The sequence below is a fragment of the Podarcis gaigeae genome (assembly GCF_964106915.1).
Source record: "Podarcis gaigeae genome assembly, chromosome: 3".
NCBI classification, from domain to species: domain Eukaryota; kingdom Metazoa; phylum Chordata; class Lepidosauria; order Squamata; family Lacertidae; genus Podarcis; species Podarcis gaigeae.
In genome coordinates, this window is record NC_139680.1 from 122,141,817 (window position 1) to 122,164,388 (window position 22,572).

General features: G+C 47.8%; 1 protein-coding gene across 2 annotated transcripts; it reads right to left on the reverse strand.

Moving 5' to 3' along the window:
* Nucleotides 1–489: 489 nt before the first annotated feature.
* LOC310841768 (uncharacterized protein) lies at nt 490–22,047 on the reverse strand. Of its 2 annotated transcripts, none has more exons than XM_083733180.1 (8): nt 22,010–22,047; nt 21,060–21,135; nt 15,877–16,119; nt 15,600–15,675; nt 15,241–15,323; nt 13,118–13,244; nt 9,215–12,560; nt 490–2,550 (listed from the first exon to the last, which is right to left on the reverse strand). In XM_083733180.1, exons 3-7 carry the CDS (start codon nt 15,985–15,987, stop codon nt 9,976–9,978), a joined length of 2,982 nt encoding a protein of 993 aa, XP_083589306.1. In that variant the 5' UTR covers nt 15,988–16,119; nt 21,060–21,135; nt 22,010–22,047; the 3' UTR covers nt 490–2,550; nt 9,215–9,975. The 2 variants fall into 2 exon arrangements, with proteins under 2 accessions (XP_083589306.1, XP_083589305.1); XM_083733179.1 differs by having other exon boundaries at nt 9,143–12,560.
* Nucleotides 22,048–22,572: the final 525 nt, after the last annotated feature.

Genomic DNA, 22,572 nt, shown 5'->3' on the forward strand with positions numbered 1-22,572 from the left:
GCTTCCAAAGCATGGAGCAGCTAGACTGGCAGACAGCAGATAGACTCAGCCAACAGGTGCCTCCCTCTCTCTCGCCTGCACCCCCCCTCAGCCTCTTCAGCTTGTCCAGCAGGAGGTTGGCCCTTCAAACCCACACAATGGGGTGAACTCCAGTTGCTCTGTCCTAGCTTCTGCCAACCCAAGTGTTCAAAAAGCACACAAGTGCAAGTAGATAAAGAGGTACCGCTGTGATGGGAAGGGATACGCTGTTTCCGTGTGCCCTCCACATCTTGAACGGGCTCGGGCGGAAAGGGCCAAATGCCCGGAGGGGGACGGCAGAATCTCCCGCAGGTAGACGGGCTCTCCAAAGGGATGGGTGGCTGGGGGAAGCCCTGCATCCTCTGGGAAGGGGGTCCATAGTTAGCCAAGGGGAACCCAAGGATCTGGTTGGTTGTGTTTCTACAGTGCAGCAGGATGGACCCCCAGTATGAAATAACCACATCTCACAGAGATGAAGAAAGACAAGTCTTTAATTCATTGAATGAGCAAACAGGCAACCATTCCAATGCAAGGTCTCAACACAAAGTCTCTCTCTCCCCAGAGGGTGCAGTCCTTTTAAGTGCAAGAACAACAGTGCGGTTGTTCCAGGAAGCCAAGGCTGCCTGCCTGTCCCGTTATTCTCCTGGACGGCTCCTGGTGGAAGGTTCTCCGGCCTCTTCCGCACTCTGGCCATTCTCCCAGCTGGCTCCCACAGCAGTAAGCCTCCAGCTGGATGTCCTGGGTGAAATACAAGCTCACCCTATGGAACCCCCCCCCCCCAGTTCACATTCTGCATTCAGACCCTCCTCTAGCCCTCCCCTCTCTACCACTGCTACTACTGGCATGCAAACATATTTTCCCTTCTTTTAAGGGACAGTGAATGAGAGTCACAAAAAACAGTGAATCAGGAGCTGGACCTTAATTACATTCATCTGGATCGCTGCGGTTCCACTTAACTCCTTAATGTTGTATTCTTTGTAAAATGCACAATTGTGAAACATAGGCCAACTGATCTGACTCTGAGGAACACAGAGGATCCCCAATGAGACCCTTGGTCAAAGGGAAGTTGAAAGTCAAGGTCACATGGCTTCAATTCAAGGAGGGATGGGGGTCTGTTCAACCAGGCAGAAGCGTGACGGGTTTCTATTTTGTTGTAAATTTCCAGAAGAGAAATGAAGTGACAAGGATGGAGAAAGGTCAAGCCAAACCAAAGGAAACTGCTTGAAACTGTGATACAATACAATATGTAGGTATATAAGTGGAACGATTATTCTAACAAGTAGAATATTATTAACAATTCATTGTTTTTATAAATGAATTCTAAATATCATTGTCTTTCTTCACAATCTACACTCCTACGTTGCAAGAGTAGTCCTATCTTGTATCCATCGTTCAAAGGGGACCTTGGCATTATCTTTCCAGTGAATAAATATCAGTTTTTTATCAGAAGGAAGGATGCAAAGAGTTCATTTACATTAACCCGTTGTCAACACATATAAAGTTGGTCTGTAATATTTATGCACCTTAATACTTTCCTCCAAAATGCAAGCTTTGGACATCCTATGAACATATGTTTCCAAAAAGCATTTTCCTAATTACATCTCTAGCAGCAAAAACATTTTTTAGAATTTATTGGACTCTAATACACTTGTATTGAAAGACGCCTGCTTCTTGGGAGAAAAGCAATGACAAACCTAGACAGCATCTTAAAAAGCAGAGACATCCCCTTGCCAACAAAGGTCCATATAGTAAAAGCTCTGGTTTTCCCAGTAGTGATGTATGGAAGTGAGAGCTGGACCATCAAGAAGGCTGATCGCCAAAGAATGGATGCTTTTGAATTCTGGTGCTGGAGGAGACTCTTGAGAGTCCCATGGACTGCAAGAAGATCAAACACATCCATTCTTAAGGAAATTAGCCCTGAGTGCTCACTGGAAGGACAGATCCTGAAGCTGAGGCTCCAATACTTTGGCCACCTCATGAGAAGACTCCCTGGAAAAGACCCTGATGCTGGGAAAGATGGAGGGCACAAGGAGAACGGGATGGTGGAGGACGAGATGGTGGGACAGTGTTCTGGAAGCTACCAACATGAGTTTGACAACACTGAGGGAGGCAGTGGAAGACAGGAGTGCCTGGCGTGCTCTGGTCCAGGAGGTTGCGAAGAGTCGGACACAACTCAATGACTAAACAACAATACACTTGTATAGAAAGGGACTATCTACAAGCTTAACGGAGGCGGATAAATTCTAAACATTTTTCCTTGTAGAAGACCTAATTCATAAACTAATGTCACATTAACTCCCAAAGGTAAAAAATTGTCCTGCTGATTGGATAAGATACAGCAATATCGAAAGCACCACGATGGCCAGAAACAATTACAGTATAGAAAACTTTATGAAATAATGGAAAACATCACAACTATCAAACGGAAGTCTCTGAAAGTCCTTGAATAAGTCACGTATATAACAATAACCTGCACGTATATAACAATAACCTCAATTAGCGTGGAAATTATAAACATAAAAAGGTTACATACTGTCAGGACTGCCGCTAGGTCCCAGCTCACAGAGGACCAACGCCCAGTGGATATTATATACAAAAGTCTTTATTGAAGTTTAGTTTCCATTTCCAAGCTCTGGGCGCGCAGGCCCACGTCTTAACGCTAGACCGGCTAAGTCCCCTCTGACTCACTGCTCCACCCACACCAGTTTAAGATTCTAGCCTGGCTCCACCTCTTGCGCTGCTCTTTCCTGCGTTGGGTCCTTCTGCCCTCTGGGGTTCCCTCCTTCCTGGACTCCTCTGACGCGGAGCCTCCTGAGTCTTGCCCCTCCCTCCGGCGGGCTTTAGGACCTGGCTCCCTTCCCGGGCTCCCCGCTGTGCCGCGCTCCTGTACATTTGAACTTGGCGCGCGCGCCCAGCCGGTGACTTTCCTTCTGACCGTTTCCCCGCTTCCTGATGTGGGTGTTGCCAAACCTGACTCCTCTCCTCCCTCTGGTGGTGAGGACACTGGTCCCGACTCCTGGGACTCCCCCTCCCCACTGCGCTCTGGTGGAGACGCTGGCCCTGATCTCCAGCTGCTGTTCAGAGACTCCCCGCTGGCCCCTCCCTTTTGAGGTTTCTCCCTTGGAATCTCCCTTGCTCTGGCCACCGGCGCTCCCTTCTGTGAGTCCTCCGATTCGCTAGAGAGGCTTGTGGAATAACTCTGGCCACTGTCACTGCCTGCGCCCCCCTCGTACTCCTCCTCCTCACTCTCCATTTGCTCCCCCTCCTGTGTCTCTCCTTCTGAACCCCTGACATCCATCCCCCCCTCGAAGCCCCCCCTTCCCCCCTCCCCCTCTTCCGGTGCGGGTTCCGGGTGCTCCATTGTTGTAGGGGTGAGTCCAGGATACAGCTCGTCCCCTGAGGCTTGCAACCATCGAGATAAGTCCGGGAAGTCCCCCATGGGCTCGTCGACGACGACCTCCTCCGCTTCCATCTCCTGCGCGGTGTGCTCGAAATCTGCGCTCGACCCCAAATCACCCAAGAGCCCTCCTCCCCCAGTTGTTTGATGGGGGTCCACCTCCCAGGGCCCCTTCGGCATGTCTCTGCGCCAGCCCACCTCGGGTTGGTCCTCCCACCAATAAGATCCCCCCGTGCCAAAACCTGAAAGTGATCCCTCCGGAGAGCTGCCTCCCGGAGCCGAGTCCTCAGCTGACGAGAAACCCCGGAAAGTGCTGGCCGAGAGTGTGGGTGTGAACAAACAATCCTCGAAAAAGCCCGCCGGCATAGGCTTGTGCGGGAAAAGTGTGTGGAATTCTTCCTTGAGCAACTGCTCTTCCACTGCGTAATCCGGCACCCACCTGTTGGCGCTGGCCGGGGTGTCCTCCGTGGCGAGAAGATATTCAATCCCGTCCTCCCCCCACCTTGAGTCTAAAATCTCAGTGGCTTCATTAAGTGGCTCCCCTTTCGGCGACCCCCCTTTTTTGGGCGCTTCTCTGAGCGGGTCTGGCGCCTTCCCCGGTGCTTGAAACCTGTGGGGCTCTCTGTAGGGCGTGAGCACTGATCTATGAAAGACCGGGTGCATTCTGGAACCCTCCGGGAGTGTCAACCGGAAGGCCACTGGGTTGATCTGCGCCTCTACTTGGTAAGGCCCTAGCTGCTTGTGCCCTAGTTTCTTCTTGGCTAACGATCTGGCTGGAACTGCTTGTGCTGCCAACCAGACCCAGTCTCCCACCTGGATGTCCTCCCCAACCCTCCTGTGTCGATCTGCCTGCACTTTGTAAGCCTGTTTTGCCAACTCTAACTGCCTCCTGAGCTGCTCGTGGATCTCCTGCAACTCCGCTGCCACTTCCTCTGCTCCCTGTGGCTCCCCCTCCCGCACTGTGTCCAGACCCGGGAAGGTTCTGGGATGCCTCCCGTAGTTGGCAAAAAATGGGGTCACCCCCGTGGACCCGTGCTTCGTGTTGTTGTAGGCAAACTCGGCCAACGGTAGATAGTCCACCCAGGTCGATGGCTGCTGGTTCGCGTAGCATCTCAGGTACTGCTGCATGATGGCGTTGACCCTTTCCGCCTGCCCGTTAGTTTGCGGGTGTCTCGCCGACGCCAGGCTGACCTTGACGTTCAGGAATCCCATCAGCTTTTGCCAGAAGTTGGAGATGAACTGGCGCCCCCGGTCGGACAAAATAGACCGTGGTAGGCCGTGCACCTTGAACACGTGGTCTATGAACATCTTAGCGGTCTGCTCGGCCGTGGCCACCTTCGCGCACGGAATGAAGTGGGCCATCTTGGTGAACAGGTCCACTACCACGAGCACTGCCGTCTTGCCCCTTGAGCTGGGTAGATCTGTGACAAAGTCCAGGGCTACCCTCTCCCACGGTACGAACGGTGTCTGTAGCGGTTCCAACAGGCCCGCCGGCGGCTGGTGCACAGGCTTAGCCCTTTGGCAGGTGTCGCACCTATTGACATAGTCCGCGACATCCCCCCGCATCTTAGGCCACCAAAAGTCTCTGGCTACTAAGTCCACCGTCTTCTCCTTGCCGAAGTGCCCCGCGCTGGGCGCGTCGTGCAGCTGTTGCAGGACCTTCGCGCGGAGGCTGTCTCCTGGTACGTAGAGGACTCCCTTGCGTAGGAGCAGGCCGTCTCGCACTTGGAATTCGTCGCCCCTCGCCTTGCCACTGCACACCTCCTCCATCTTGGCTCGGGCGAACGAGTCTGTTCGCAGCGCGCGGCGCACCGCGTCCAGGTCCACCGTGGCTGACGCGCATGCCCACGCCTGTGGTGTGAAAATGTGCTTGGCCGCCGCCGGTGCCTCTGCCTCCAGATACTGCGGTTTTCTGGACAGCGCGTCCGCCAAGACGTTGCTGTTTCCTGGGATGTACTCAATTCTGAAGTCGAAATCTGCAAAGAACTCCGCCCAGCGGATGTGTCGCTGGTTCAGGAACCTCGCCGTGCGCCAGTACTCCAAGTTCTTATGGTCTGTGCGGACCTGCACCGTGTGCTTGGCTCCGACGAGGAAGTGCCGCCACGCCTTGAAGGCTGCATGTATGGCCAGCAACTCCCTGTCCCAAATGGTGTAGTTCTGCTCCGCTTTGCTGAGTTTTCTGGAGTAGAAAGCGCACGGCCTCCAGTCCCCCTGGTGGTCTTGCTGCAACAGAACGGCTCCCACGGCCCTGTCTGAGGCGTCCGTCTCCACTCTCATGGGCCTGCTGGGATTTACGTGCAGTAGGTTCTCTTCGGAAGCGAAGAGCTGCTTGAGCTTCTGAAAGGACTGCTCTGCCTGCTCCGTCCAGATGAACCTCTTCTTCTTGGAACTGAGGGTGTCGGTGATGGCCGCTGTCTGCATGGCGAAACCCTTGATGAACTTGCGATAAAAGTTGGCAAAACCGACAAACCTCTGTACTTCCTTCCTATTGCGTGGGCTCTTCCAATCCAGTACTGCACGTACCTTGGCACCGTCCATAGCCAGTCCCTTGTCGGACAGTTTGTAGCCCAAGAAATCCACCTCCGTCTTGTCGAACTGGCACTTCTCCAGCTTGGCGTACAGCCTGTGCTCCCGCAGCCTCTGCAGAACTTCCCTAACATCTCTCTCGTGAGCCTCCGGCGATTCCGAGAAAATTAGGATGTCATCCAGGAAGCAGACGCATTTCTTGTAGAGGAGACCCGCCAAGACATGATGCATGAAGGCTTGAAAGCAGTGGGAACCATTTTTTAATCCAAAAGGCATAACTCTGTATTCATAAGTGCCCAGCGGCGTAAACATGGTTGTTTTCCACTCGTCGCCTTCCCGTACGCGAATGAGATTGTACGCTCCGCGCAGATCCAACTTGGTAAAGATGCGACCCTTCCTCACCGTCGCCAGCAGGTCATCGATCTTGGGCATAGGGAATGCTGAGGGCTTGGTCTTGAGGTTCAAGAAGCGGAAATCAACGACCAGCCTCTTTTGGGGCGTGTCCCGCTTCTTTACAAAGAACACGGGACTGCCTCCTGCCGCCTTGGACTCCCGGATGAATCCCCGCTTCAGGTTGTGATCTATGAACTCCCTGAGCTCTTGCAATTCATCCTCAGACATGGAGTACAGTTTCCCCGTCGGGAGCGTCGCCCCCGGCAGGAGGTCAATCTTGCAGTCGTAGGGTCTGTGGGGTGGCAGCTTATCCGCCTCTTTCTCGCAGAAGACCTCCAAAAACTCCTTGTATTTGTTAGGCACCGCTTGCAACATGCCCAAGTTCAGCTGTGGTCCATCCTCGTGCCCCTCATCTTCCAAGTCCGCCAGGATGCAGTGTTCTGCGCAGTAAGAGGAGCCGAAGGTCAGTTGCCGCTGGTACCAAGCTAATGCCGGGCTGTGCCTATCCAGCCAACTCATTCCCAACACTATGGGCGTGTCTGACAGGCGGGTGACGTTGAAGCTGATGACCTCACGGTGGTTTCCAATGCGCATCACCATTGGCGGCGTCTGCTGTAGCACTTGCCCTCCCAGTAGCTCCCTGCCGTCCACTGTGACGACTTTCAGAGGTACCGCCGCTGGCAGAAGGGCTATGCCATGTTGCTGGAGGAACTGCATGTCTATAAAATCTGCATTGCTCCCCGAATCTACGGTGATGGGAATTTCCACCAGTAGCCCATTGGGGAGCTGAAGGGATGCGGTGAGCTGCACTACTGGTTTGGGTGGGAGGGGGTCGGTGGGCTGTAAGATCCCTGGGGATTGCTTCACTGACTTGTCTGGCTGGTCCCCAGAGACGCCATCTCCAGCCAGACAGTGGAGTTTTCCTGCTGCGACTCCCTCTGCTGAATTGCGTCTGTTACTGTCGCTGCGGCTGCAGTATGCTTGTGAAACCGCTGGGGACACTCTTTTGCCATATGCTGAGCACTGTCGCAGATGTAGCACTTCCTGGTTCCTCTAGGAGGCTTCATCTTGACTGCTCCCGGAGTTAGGGCTCCGACTGTGGAGTGAGCCTTAGCACCACCTATCTCCATCGGCTCCTCTCCCCCTCCCAGCGGAGGCATGGATCGAGCGCGCGCCGCCTCCTTGGGGAAGGGAGGCATTCCTTTCGCTGGCGTGCGTCCCAAATGCCCTTCCTCCCTGCCCCAAGGGCGTCCTTCCAACCGAACCCCAATGGAGAGTGCCCGTTCCACCACTTCCTTGGTGGTTTGGGGTCTTCCCCCCCTTGCGATCTCATCTTTCACAGCTCCGCTCAACCCCTCCCAGAACAGGTCTCTGACGGCAGGCGATTCTTTCTCCCAGGCTAGTACATTCACCAATCCGAAAAAACGTGCATGATATTGCCTCACAGTGGCTTTACCTTGTCTTAGTCCGTGAATCTCCCTCCTAGCGATATCCACATCAATCTCAGATAAAAAACACGCATCCATCACTTTAATGAAGGCAGCCGCATTTTGGAGGGCTGGATCCTTGTCTCTCCATAGATTGCGCAGCCACGATTTTGCCTCCCCCCGCAAATGCGAAATAATAAATCCCACTTTCTCTCCCTCATTTTTAAAGTCTTTGTCAAGCAGCTGCAATGTATAAATCACATCTGCTCTGAAGTTAGGATACTCCTGCAGGTCCCCATTGAAGTGAGATACCAGGCTCCCTCCTCTGTTTCCCAGCCCAATCCCTTCTGGTCTGGTGGCTGGTAGCCTCTGTGTACTTAGGACTTCTAACCTGGTTCGCAGATCCTGGCAGGCAGCAGCTGCTTCCTGTTCTTTCTTTCTGGAAGCCGCAATTTCTGCAGTCAACTGCGTCACTGCGTTTTGCAAACTCGCTATCCTCTCTTCGGTAGTCATTTCCCTGTTTTTCGTGAGCTCGCGAAGCACCAATCTTCTCCCCTCGCTGCTTTCCCGCACTCCACGAGGTTGCAAAATTGGTGAAAATGGTGAGGGGACTTACTGTCAGGACTGCCGCTAGGTCCCAGCTCACAGAGGACCAACGCCCAGTGGATATTATATACAAAAGTCTTAATTGAAGTTTAGTTTCCATTTCCAAGCTCTGGGCGCGCAGGCCCACGTCTTAACGCTAGACCGGCTAAGTCCCCTCTGACTCACTGCTCCACCCACACCAGTTTAAGATTCTAGCCTGGCTCCACCTCTTGCGCTGCTCTTTCCTGCGTTGGGTCCTTCTGCCCTCTGGGGTTCCCTCCTTCCTGGACTCCTCTGACGCGGAGCCTCCTGAGTCTTGCCCCTCCCTCCGGCGGGCTTTAGGACCTGGCTCCCTTCCCGGGCTCCCCGCTGTGCCGCGCTCCTGTACATTTGAACTTGGCGCGCGCGCCCAGCCGGTGACTTTCCTTCTGACCGTTTCCCCGCTTCCTGATGTGGGTGTTGCCAAACCTGACTCCTCTCCTCCCTCTGGTGGTGAGGACACTGGTCCCGACTCCTGGGACTCCCCCTCCCCACTGCGCTCTGGTGGAGACGCTGGCCCTGATCTCCAGCTGCTGTTCAGAGACTCCCCGCTGGCCCCTCCCTTTTGAGGTTTCTCCCTTGGAATCTCCCTTGCTCTGGCCACCGGCGCTCCCTTCTGTGAGTCCTCCGATTCGCTAGAGAGGCTTGTGGAATAACTCTGGCCACTGTCACTGCCTGCGCCCCCCTCGTACTCCTCCTCCTCACTCTCCATTTGCTCCCCCTCCTGTGTCTCTCCTTCTGAACCCCTGACACATACCCAATCTTTTTTTTGAATGGATATAATATACATGAGTACTCAGTGCTCATGCGATTATGTAGTCACTGTTACTAACAACATTTTTTGAAAAATATATATAGCCAGCCCCAGGTGATACTGATAACAAGGAGATCGAGCTTAAAGCCACAGTACAAAGTAACAGCAAAGATACAGATAATCAAATAAGACAATTGAAGTCTAATTCAGAGTTACGTCCCCCTGGATGAATGGATTTAAACATAAAAATAAAACAGGTTTCCTGCTGCTGTAACTGACTTTCATAATCTTTTCTGATACTCTTTGTCCTCTGATTCACCCATAAAACTGTGGTGGACTCTCCTTCGTTGGAAGTTTTCAGCAGAGCTTGGATGCCCATTTGTCATGGATGCTTTATTTGAGATTCCTGCATTGCGAGAGGGTTGAACAATGACTCTTGTGGTCCCTCAGCACTCTGCAATTCCATGATTCCTATGATGAACCCTAGACTTGGCAGCTGTACATGTGAAAAGGACCTAGGAGTCTTAGTACACCACAAAATTGACATGAGTCAACAATGTGAGGCAGCAGCAAAATAAGCTAATGTTATTTTAGGCTGCATCAACAGACATCTGGCGTCCTGATGATTGGACGTGATATTACTGCTCCCTTCTGCCTTGGTCAGAACACACCTGGAGTACAGGGTCCAGTTCTGGACGCCACAATAAAAGAAGGATATTGTCAAGCTGGAACACATGAAGAGGAGGGAGACCCAAAAGATACACTGCCCTATACCCAGAGTTCTGAGTTGGATATGTTTTGTCTCAAAAAGAGATTAAGAGATGTGTCAGCCATCTTCAAATGCTATGAGTCTCCTTGCGGTGAGTTCTTTGATGGATTGTCATCTTAGACCTCTGCATGAAGCTCTTTCCACATTCTAAGCACTGATATGGTTTCTCCCCTGTATGAATTCTTTGATGGAATGTGAAACTTTTCTTCCATTTGAAGCTCTTTCCACATTCCAAGCACTGATATGGTCTCTCCTCACGGTGAATTGTTTGATGGGAAGTGAGATGTTCCTTACGACTGAAGCTCTTTCCACATTCCAAGCACTGATGTGGCTTCTCCCCTGTATGAATTATTTGATGTAAAGTGAGACTTCTCTTTGATCTGAAGCTCTTTCCACATTCCAAGCACTGATATAGTCTCTCCTCACTGTGAATTGTTTTATGGGAAGTGAGATGTTCATTCCGACTGAAGCTCTTCCCACATTCCAGGCACTGATATGGTTTCACCACTGTATGAATTCTCTGATGTAAAGTGAGACTTCTCTTTGATTTGAAGCTCTTTCTACATTCCAAACACTGATAGGGTTCATCCGTTGAATGAGTTATTTGATGGGACGTTAGACTTTTTTCCCTATTGAAGCTCTTCCCACATTCCAAGCACTGATGAGGTCTCTCCCCTGTATGAATTCTTTGATGGGAAGAGAGCTGGGAGCCCCTACTGAAACTCCTTCCACATTCAAAGCACTTATATCCTCCCTCCCCTCTGTGAATTCTTTCATGTGAAGTAAGGGTATACTTCTGATTGAATGTTTTCCCACATTCCAAACACTGATACGGTGCCCCCCCTGTATGAATTCTCTGATGGGAAATGAGATTTGTCTTCCAGGAAAAGCTCTTCCCACATTCCCAGCACTGATATGGTTTCTGCCCTGTATGAATGCTTTGATGGCAAATGATACTTCTCTTCCACTTGAAGCTCTTCCCACATTCCAAGCACTGGTATGGGTTCTCACCACTGTGTGTTATTTGATGGGAAGTGAATTGGGATCCCTTAATGAAGTCTGTTCCACATTTGAAGCTTTTACATGGTTCTTCTTTTTTGTGAATTCTTTCATGTGAAGTGAGACTATCCTTCCGACTAAAAGTCTTTCCACATTTCATGCAGAGATATGGTTTTACCCCAGTATGAGTTGTTTGATGGGAAGTGAGATGGTCCTTCCGACTGAAGCTCTTTCCACATTCCAAGCACTGATATGGTTTCTCTCCTGTATGAATTCTTTGATGGGCCTTAAGCACAGCCCTGTGACCAAAGCTCTTTCCACATTCTAAACAGTGATGGGGTTTCTTCCCACTGTGAGTTATTTGGTGAGATGTGAGATGGGACCTATGACTGAAGTGCTTTCCGCATTCCAAGCACTGATATGGTTTCACCCCAGTGTGAATTGTTTGATGGGAAATGAGAATATTCTTCCGCCTGAAGCTCTTTCCACATTCCAAGCACTGATATGGTTTTTCCTTTGTATGAATGCTTTGATGACCCTTTAGATGCCCCCTCTGCCTGAAGCTCTTTCCACATTCCAAGCACTTATGAGGTCTCTCTCCTGTATGAATTCCCTGATGAGCCATGAGCTTAGCTTTCTGACTGAAGCTCTTTCCACATTCTAAGCACTGATACAGTTTTTCACCTGTGTGAATGCTTTGATGGGCTGTCAGCACAGCCTTTTGACTGAAGCTTTTTCCACATTCCGAGCACTGATATGGTTTTTCCCCTGTGTGAATTCTTTGATGGGCCTTAAACACAGCCTTGTGAATAAAGCTCTTTGCACATTCCAAACACTTATATGGTGTCTCCCCTCTATGGATTTTCTGATGGGAATTGAGATAGGATCTCTGATTAAAGCACTTTCCACATTCCAAGCACTTATGGGTTTTCCCTGCACTGTGAGTTATTTGATGGGAAGTGAGATGGGACCTCCGACGGAAGCTCTTTCCACATTGCAAGCACTGATATGGTTTCTCTCCTGTATGAATTATTTGATGGGCTGTGAGTGCAACCCTTTGACTGAAGCTCTTTCCACATTCCAAGCACTGATATGGTTTCTCCCCTGTATGAATTCTTTGATGGGCCTTGAGCACATGCCTGTAACTGAAGCTCTTTCCACATTCCAAACAGTGATGGGGTTTCTTCCCACTGTGAAGTATTTGGTGGGAAGTGAGATGGGCTCTTTGCCTGAAGCGCCTTCCACATTCCATGCAATGATATGGTTTTTCTCCTGTATGAATTCTTTGATGAGCCATAAGCTTAGCCTTCTTCCTGAAGTTCTTTCCACATTCCAAACACTTATATGGTTTCTCTCCTGTATGAATGGTTTTATGGGTCGTGAGATTGGACCTCTGACTGAAGCTCTTTCCGCATTCCATGCACTGATATGGCTTTTCCCTGCTGTGAGTTCTTGGATGGAAAGTGAGACATTTCTTCTGACGAAACGTCTTACCACCTTCCAAGCACTGATAGCGATTCTTCCCAATGGAATTTATTTTATGGGAAGTGGAATGGGAGCTCTGACTATAACTCTCTCCACATTCCAAATATTTATACACCTTCCCCACTCTGTGAATGTCTCCCTTGTGCATAATTTTCAATCCATCACCACCTGCATCAAAGAGAGAAACAGATTAGAGCCTCAGGAAGAAATGGAGCCCCAAATTATTCAAATAATGGAGCACTGCTAATGAATGTTTGTGATCGATGAAGAATTAAAGGGGGTTAGATCTACGGACTTACTACGAGGTTCACTGCCTTTGTTGACTCTCCTTGACACACAGATTGATGGGAACCTGAGATTCAAACAGCCTGGCATCTTCCAGGATGGATTTTGTTTGACCTAATCATGGAATCTGCCCCATCGGCAAGGCCAGTTGTCTCTTTGGTCAACCAGAAAGTGACCGAAGCAAAAACAGAAAACCTCACAGAAGCTGCTACTTCTTCTGCCACCACACAGAAAGTTACATTCAAGAAGGTGTGGGCAGCTCAGACCAGCCTGGTCATGGTTTAAAAAGGCATATGTGGGGCAAGAATATTCGCAGGCAAAACAGTAGATTCAAGGTGAGCTATGGGGAAGGAGAATCCCAGATGCTGTCAAGCGCCATCAAAACATTTATAATGTATTGGATTTCAACATATATATTATAGTCCACCAGGAATCCTTACTGAGAGAGTCCACAATCCTACGATTGTCCTCCATGACTTCCTTATGCAGAGCTCTCTGGTCAGGATCCAGCAACGCCCACTCCTCCTCTGTGAAATACACTGCTACATCTTCAAAGCACAGAGGACCCTGAAGGAAAAGGAAAAAGGTCCTCTTCTGAGACAGCCTTAAGATTATGCTCAGTCGTTTTCTGTCCGTTAATTGTTGTGTTGTTTTAATGGGATTATTTTGCTGCACATTTTAGGTATGGCTGTTTATTTTAATGATTTAATGGGACTTCCGGGTAGGCGTGAATGGCAAACGGACTGCGAGTTTAAAAGCTGCGTCAAACTCTGCTCTGCAGTGGATTGGGGAAGCGCTCAGGCAAGGTGCACCCCGAAAAATGCCTCAAAAGGGTATTTGAGGTGTCGTGACGTCCTGCAGACAGCAAACGGCAACTCGGTAGCTCCGGTTTCTGCCCCTGCACCGAGAGGCGAGTGGGGGTGAAAGCCGAGAGAAAAGCCAACGATCTAGGCACCAGCATGATTCTGTGTTGCGAAGCCTCTGAACCAGTCAGCAGTGGACTATCTTTCCAAATAATTTCAAGCCGATTGGCAAGGTGAGAAGGAAAATTTATTACTAATTCGGCAAAAAACAGGAGGTTAAAAAGGAAGTCTACTCCCATCTGTGGGTATTTTAACCACATGAGAAGTTTTACAAGTGGGAAACTGGGGATCAACCTTTGGAGTTAAAGCCATCTAATGGGAGAAGGGGACGACAGGATGAGATGGTTGGTCAGTGTTCTTGAAGCTACGAACATGAGTTTGACCAAACTGCGGGAGGCAGTGGAAGACAGGAGTGCCTGGCGTGCTCTGGTCCAGGGGGTCACGAAGAGGCGGACACGACTAAACGACAACAAATGGCTGGCAAAGACAAAGGATTATACAAAGCTTTTTAAATACCAATTTAAAAACCTGGTGGAACTAAGGGATTTTTTATTAATTTGGGAAGTTATTAATACTTTTAAAACTCAAAGAATCTTGAGATATTGGAGAAAACAACTGGGGCTGAATACTGTGTCAAGTTTCAAGAACAAAGAAAGTGGATTATAATTATATTCTGGAAAGATTATTTTGGAATTAAAACTACACTGGAATACTAAACTATATTTTCACTGGACATTGAGTATCAGCAAATGGAGTCAAATTCTCTTCTTTTGTTTTGCTTTTTTGTTTAAACCAACTGGAACTGAGATAAATTTTATGGTTTGGACTACTTTATTTTACATAGTAAATAGCCCTGTGTAAAAGACTGTTATTTACATATTTCTTTCACTTCTTAATTTAACACCTCTACGTCTTATACTTTTATAACATAAATTTCTATATTTATATACATTTATATTTTAGAATATGACAAAGTATATATGTATGGAAGACCTTTATCCTTTTCAATTTGGATTTGTAAATTTGCATTGATCCTTTCATTTATAATTCTAGGTTAAAACTAGGTGTTGGTAAAGGGGTTAGAACAAAGGGAAACTAGCCAAATGCTGTATTTTTCCAGGTGACCTTGACAAAGGGTTGATAAGGCCAAGCAGCCTGGTGGGACTTGGTGGGAAAGGCTCTGTGTTTTGAGAGCAAATTGGTCAAGGCTGAGAAAATGCTGGTGTTGAATTTAAGAGTAGTGACATTGGGCAGAAAGGTTTCTTTGCAGGATGATCCTTTTTCAGAATTTCAACTAGAAACAGGTAACAACTTTTTTAAAAATGTGGCTGCATTAGGCAGCCAAACTGGAAATAAAATAAAATACAATGTTAGAAATGATGGGGGAAATGAAGGAATTAAATGTGAGAACCACTAAAGTGGAAACTAGGTTAAAAGGGGTGGAGGAGAAAACTAAATGTACACAAGGAGAGGTGAAAGGTGTGAAAAGGGACCAGGAAAAGTTAAAAGTTGATGTAGAAGGAGTTTACGCATCTCAGGAATTGATGTGGGATGCCTTGGTGGTGGCTGAGATGAAGGAGAAGAATGGGAAATAAAGAGAATGAAACAAAAAAAGCTTTGAGCAGGAGAAATTCGTTCTGGCCTACTCCCTGGCTGCCCCCCTCCTCTGACTCTTTCCCCACAAAGCTCTTTCCCCATACCAGATCTGTTTCCACGGCTGCTGCTTCTCCTCCGTTCTCATGAAAAGACAGATGAGGAGGTCTGGGGGGCATCCTTCGGTCACCTGAGAGAGACAAAAGTCAAAGGGAAGCCATCAGGTCCTGCGTCTCTCAGAGCTTCAGCAGCGCATTTCAGGCTACAGATGAGCCTTAGAAAAAGTCTTTCTTGCAAAGTCCGTTTAGACATTTGTACTCATTTCAAACTTAATTTGGGTCAAAATACATCTCCCCTCCTTGGCGCTCTTGGCCCCAAGTGCTTCCCCCCCCCCCCAAAGATGAACAGAACCCACAGATTAGTTTCAAGATCCACAGAATGAGAAGAAAAACTCCTTCCTCTTTACCTAGTGGCCTCCCTCTGGTGTTCATCTGAGTCCTCTCTGCCTCAGAGGAATCTGGGTCCATTTCTGCAAACGGATCCTTTCCCGGAAAGAGCAACAAGGATTCAAAACAGAGAATAGGGAGAAGGATTAGAACAGGAATGGCTGAAGCAAACACTTTAGGGGAGCAGATCTCATCCCTTGCTTCCCAAAAGATGGTGAGCCGTTAGAAGAGCAGTTTGGGAGATTCTCCCTCACGCTCTGAGCTCCTTGGGAGATTCCAGAGGAAAGTCTCTCTCACCTGCTGCTCTGCTTGCCTCCTCTCCTCTGCCTGACTCAAGAGGAAACCTTCAGCCAGGGCTACAGCCTGGGAAGTGGTCTCTGCCCCACATTCCCTCACCCAGCTCTCCATTTCCGGCAGAAGAGCAGCCAGGAACTGTCTTGCTCATCTGTTGGTGCTCTTAGGAAGCCTCCAAGAGATCAGAAGGAATCCTGTAGTCGTCTGTCAAGTTCCGTCTATCTGATTTTGAGTGTCTTACAAATCCTACAAAGCAAATACATTGTTCTGTTATTAGATTGATACAAGGTCAGGAGAAGAAGTAAAGACAGAATGATGATGGACAAGTGAGTAATTTGTAGTGAATATAATTTAGACACTAGGCCATAGTTGGGGTCTTAAGCTGGGGACCCTCAAGAGTTGCTCTCTCTTCCTCTGCCACCCCCACTTCAGGGCCCATTTCCTTCCAGCTTCTGTCTTATTTTCTAACATTTGGAATCCCCAACGTCCTCAAGACACACTACTTGGGTGGGGTCCTTTCTTGTTCTGTGGGCCAGGTTATTGCCTGGCCAACCCCCCAAGGGCTAACTGGGCGAGGCCAAGCACGTCTAAAGGCAGCCAGGTACAGTGGTATCTCAGGTTACAGACGTTTCAGGTTACAGACTCTGCAAACCCAGAAATATTACCTCGGGTTAAGAACTTTGCTTAAGGATGAGAACAGAAATCGTGTGGTGGCGGTGCAGCGGCAGCAGGAGGCCCCATTAGCTAAAGTGGTGCTTCAGGTTAAGAACAGTTTCAGGTTAAGAATGGACCTCCGGAACAAATTAAGTATATAACCTGAGGTTTCACTGTATAGGGAAATTTTTAAGGTTTGTTGTCTTATTGTGTTTTAATTTGTTGGAAGCTGCTCAGAATGCCTGGGAAACCCAGTCCGAGGGGCGGCATATAAATTTATTATTACTATGATTATCAAAAAAACGAAGATCATGGCCACTGGTCCCATCACCTCCTGACAAATAGAAGGGGAAGAAATGGAGGCAGTGAGAGATTTTACTTTCTTGGGCTCCATGATCACTGCAGATGGTGACAGCAGCCATGAAATTAAAAGACGCCTGCTTCTTGGGAGAAAAGCAATGACAAACCTAGACAGCATCTTAAAAAGAAGAGACATTACCTTGCCAACAAAGGACTGTATAGTTAAAGCTCTGGTTTTCCCAGTCGTGATGTATGGAAGTGAGAGCTGGACCATCAAGAAAGCCGATCGCCGCCAAGTATTACAAGGTCCTAGAGGAATACATAACACCAGTACTATGTGACGTAATCAACGAGATACTAAGAGGAGGAAAAATACCAGCATCCTGGAAAGAAGCCTATATCACGTTGATCCCGAAACCAGATTCAGACAAACTTAACATCAAGAATTACAGACCGATTTCATTATTGAATAACGATTACAAGATATTCGCAGATATAATGGCGCACAGACTTAAAAAGTGTTTAACTAATCTCATTCATATTGACCAGGCCGGTTTCCTTCCCAACAGACAGATAAAAGATAACATTAGACATACAATAGACATTATTGAATATTTAGAATGTCATAATGAAATTCCCGCTGCTTTAATGTTCGTTGATGCCGAGAAGGCTTTCGACAATGTCTCCTGGGGTTTTCTGATCAAGTGCCTGGAAAGATCAGGGATAGATGGCACATTCCTGGAAGGAGTTAGAGCAATCTACACACAACAAAGAGCTAGATTAATTATTAACAATACCCTGACAGAACAGTTTGAAATAGCAAAAGGCACTCAACAGGGGTGCCCTCTGTCACCGTTGTTGTTTATCATGGTTTTAGAGATAATCACAAACAAGATAAGAAAAACCCCAGAGATCCGTGGCATAAAAATAGGAGCGAAAGAATATAAACTGAAAACATATGCAGACGATCTTATGCTGTCATTGGAAGAACCAAAAGAGAGCGTCGGCAAAGTGTTAAAGCTACTAGAGGAATTTGGAAAATTATCCGGATTTAAATTGAACAGAGCAAAAACCAAAATAATGACCAAAAATATGGAAGAAGAAACCAAAAATGATCTTGAAAGTCAAACTGGAATTAAAATAACTAAAAAAGTAAAATACCTTGGAATCTGGTTAACTATGAAAAATATAAATTTGATTGAAAATAACTACAAGAAAACATGGAAAGAAATAATGAAGGACTTGGATACTCTCGTGGTTGGGGAGAATGGCGGTGATTAAAATGAGCTTACTACCTAAATTACTCTTCCTATTCCAGAATATACCGATAATTAGAGGAACCTCAATATTCAAAGAATGGCAGAGATTACTTTCTAAATTCATTTGGCAGGGAAAGAGACCAAGAATTAGATTTAAATTGCTCACAGACCAAAGAGATAGGGGTGGTCTTGCGGTTCCAAATTTGAGGTTATATTACGAAGCTGCATGTCTTTGTTGGGTAAAAGACTGGATTGTCATCAAAAACAAAAATTTGTTAGATCTAGAGGGGTTTAATCTAAGATTCGGTTGGCATGCCTATTTATGGCGAGACAAAGGAAGGGTTCATAAAGGTTTTTCTAATCACATTTTCAGAGGGCCACTGCTGGAAGTGTGGGAAAGGAACAAAAAATTGTTGGAGCAGAAAACGCCCTGGTGGTTATCACCAATAGACATTTTAACAATTAAAAAATTAAACATTGAGGGGGAAAGATGGACATATGAAGATTTACTAACCAAAACAGAATCCGGGTGGAGGATTAGACCTTATGAAGAAATAAAAAGCAAGCTGACTGGCTGGATTCAATACCATCAAATTAATTCAATGTGGAGAGAAGATAATAAGATCGGAATAAATGACAAGAAATCTAGATTTCAGATTGAAATAATAGAAAGTAAAACAAAATTATTATCAAAAATGTACAACCAGTTGCTTGAGTGGGACACCAAGGACGAGGAAGTAAAGGATGTGATGGTGAAGTGGGCGGTAGACCTAGGGTACAACATAGAGTTTGACAAATGGAAGGCATTGTGGTGTAAAGATATGAATTTCTCAGCATGCACGACACTAAAGGAAAACATGTATAAGATGATGTACAGATGGTACATAACGCCGGTAAAACTACATAAAATGTATAGAACAGGCGATAAATTGTGTTGGAAATGTAAGAGCAAGGAGGGCGATTTCATCCATACGTGGTGGACGTGCGAGATTCTCAAAAAATTCTGGGAATCCATCTATAATGAATTAAAAAAAATTCTTAAATATACGTTTGTTAAAAAACCCGAAGCCTTCCTGCTGGGGATAATTGGTAAGGATATCAAAGAAGAAGATAGAACCTTTTTCCAATATGCAACGGTGGCCGCCAGAACCCTCATAGCACAGTACTGGAAAACACCAAAAATCCCAACACTAAAGGAGTGGCAACTTAAATTATCCGATTATTTGGAGTTGGCTAAATTGACACAGAAAATAAGAAATCAAAGAAGTGCAAAATTTAACAATGAATGGGATAAATTTAGGATATATATGGAAATAGAGACAAGGGGAAAATCAAAATGTTGATCAGAAACATATATGTACTTACAGAAATCACAGTAGGCATGAGATAACGCTTGCTACGTAAAAAGTTTTATTAAGGAATAGACACAGCAGATAGATAAACAAGATAATATTTTCCGAAATCGAGATAAAGGGAAGTCGATTAATGTCATTTAAAGTTGTATGTTTTTCGTGTTTTTCTTTTTTCTCTCTCTCTTTGTTTCTTTTTTTTTTCTCTTTTTCTGTTTTTTCTTTTTCATTTTGTTTTTTGTACGTTTGTGAAATATATTTATGTCAAAATTTAATAAAAATTAAAAAAAAAAAGAAGGCCGATCGCCGAAGAATTGATGCTTTTGAATTCTGGTGCTGGAGGAGACTCTTGAGAGTCCCATGGACTGCAAGAAGATCAAACCTCTCCATTCTGAAGGAAATCAGCCCTGAGTGCTCACTGGAAGGACAGATCCTGAAGCTGAGGCTCCAAGACTTTGGCCACCTCCTGAGAAGAGAAGACTCCCTGGAAAAGACCCTGATGTTGGGAAAGATGGAGGGTGCAAGAAGAAGGGGACGACAGAGGACGAGATGGTGGGACAGTGTTCTCGAAGCCACCAGCATGAGTCTGACCAAACTGCGGGAGGCGGTGGAAGACAGGAGGGCCTGGCGTGCTCTGGTCCAGGGGGTCATGAAGAGGCGGACACGACTAAACGACTAAACAACAACAACGATTATTAGGTGGGGCCAAAGAACAGTGCTAAAAAGCAAGTCAAGTAGAATTCACCTTCTTTCTGTTTTAAATATAGTTTTAATGTCATTGTCAGTTTGCATTTCTAAGTACAGAAAGTATTGATCTGATGTGTAGAGATCTTTCCTATTCTAATTAGTTCAAGAGGGTTCTGGAAGCTTCTCTGTGTGAAACAAGCAGAAGGTTCTTGATGTTTGGGTTATTCCTTCAGAGAAGCTGAGTACTGATGGATTAGGCTGTCCCTGTTCTCTCTTCTGTCAAGGTCATGCTGACTATAAGAATAAGGCCAGAAGGAGCCTGGCTTTCACTTCTCTTTCTGTCCCTCTTCCTTCTCGTGTGGCATTCTGCATACAGTGGTACCTCGGGTTAAGTACTTAATTCGTTCCAGAGGTCCGTTCTTAACCTGAAACTGTTCTTAACCTGAAGCACCACTTTAGCTAATGGGGCCTCCTGCTTCCGTCGCTGCGTGATCTCTGTTCTTAACCTGAGTACTATTTCTGGGTTAGTGGAGTCTGTAACCTGAAGCGTATGTAACCTGAAGCGTATGTAACCCAAGGTACCACTGTATAGTGTTAAGCTTTAGACATATTATTATAAGCTACTGTAAGTTTAAGTTAAGTCTGCTGCAAGTGGATTTCTTATGGATAGTCCCAATACTGAATGTGTGCCAATCCTGAATTGTGACCCTTAGGCTCATTTGCCTTCAGTAGCAGTAAAGCTCTGCTGAACGAAATACAATGGCCTCTGGTCTATCCTGCAACAGCGAATCCTGCAACATGTTTAAGTTTTACTCTGCTCTGGATCAATAGGGGTAGAATTCATCTGCCATGGGAACGTTGGGAAAGGGAAGGTTAATAATAACAATGGTACCAAAAGCCTCTAAGAGATGCAGCAGAGCTAGGAAACAGCTCTCACCTTTGTCCCTTGCCCACCAGAGATCATCAACTAGCGCAAACAAGGCAGTTTCAGTCCCATGATGAATCATAGAATCCTAGAGTTGGAAGAGACCCCAAGGGCCATGGAGTCCAACCCCCTGCCAAGCAGGAAACACCATCAGAGCACTCCTGACATATGGTTGTCAAGCCTCTGCTTAAAGACCTCCAAAGAAGGAGACTCCACCACACGCCTTGGCAGCAAATTCCACTGTCAAACAGCTCTGACTGTCAGGAAGTTCTTCCTAATGTTTAGGGGGAATCTTCTTTCTTGTCGTTTGGATCCATTGCTCCGTGTCCGCTTCTCTGGAGCAGCAGAAAACAACCTTTCTCCCTCCTCTATGTGACATCCTTTTATATATTTGAACATGGCTATCATATCACCCCTTCACCTCCTCTTCTCCAGGCTAAACATGCCCAGCTCCCTTAGCCGTTCCTCATAAGGCATCGTTTCCAGGCCTTGGACCATTTGGGTTGCCCTCCTCTTAAAATTTAAAATGCAACGGATTAAAAACCATTGAAAAGCATATTTGACATTTCCCCCAGCCGCCCAGTTTGTCCCCCGAGTCTGGGCTCTTCAGGGCTCCCAGCTGGGCAAGGTCCCTCCGGCCTCCCAGGAGTCTCTTCTGCTGGGGGGGGGAGAGGAGTGTGCCCCCCCAGGCCGGGCAGGGAGCAGCTGCTTGGGGGTCCTCCTGCACACACCCCCCCCCCCGTCTCGGGGAGGGATCCCAGGGGATGCCTTCCCGCCCTCCAGGCGAGACCGAGGATGGACTGGGCTCCCCCCCCCCCCCAAATCCTTCTTTGCTGCGTTTCTTTTCCGTCCCGGCCCCCCAGGGCCTGGTTCCCCCCCCCACCTGAAGGGGGTTTCTTGGCCCCCCTCCTTCCCCCCCTGCAACCCCCCAAGGCCGAGCCCGGGAAGAGGGGGAGACTCACCGGGGGAGACAAGAGGGCGCCTCCGGAAGACCCGCCCCTTCCTTTCCTGTCCTCTCTAGGAATGCGGCTCAGCTGCTCTTAACCCCTCCGCGCCCAGCTGGTCCCTGGCTAGGATGTTAACGGAGAAATCCGAGGATCCCTTGGGCAAAAAGCGAGGAGACCAGCCAGGAATCCCAGGGCAAGAGCAGCCAGGAGGCGCCACAGGGCAGGTGGAACAAGATGGGGACAAGTCCCAAAAGTCACAAGCATGAGATCTGCTGGAGGGGCAACAAGCTATGCATCAATTCCTGCAACAAGGAGGAGATGGGGGCTGGAAAAGGCTCTGCCAGAAGCCCGGGCAGGATCCGAGAAAGGGAGAAGTGCAGGCTCTCTCGCAGGCTGACCGGGTCTCCCAGGGGCTGCTGGCTGGCTGGGGAAGCCCTTCCTCCCCTGGCTTGCTTGGCCCGCGGAAGGTCCAGGTCTGGACTGGCCAGAAGGCGGACTGGAGGTGGCCCAGGTTTGTGGGGAGAAAGGGTGTTTTCGATGCTTCTTAACAAGCGCAAGGATAATGTCAAACCTTAGGG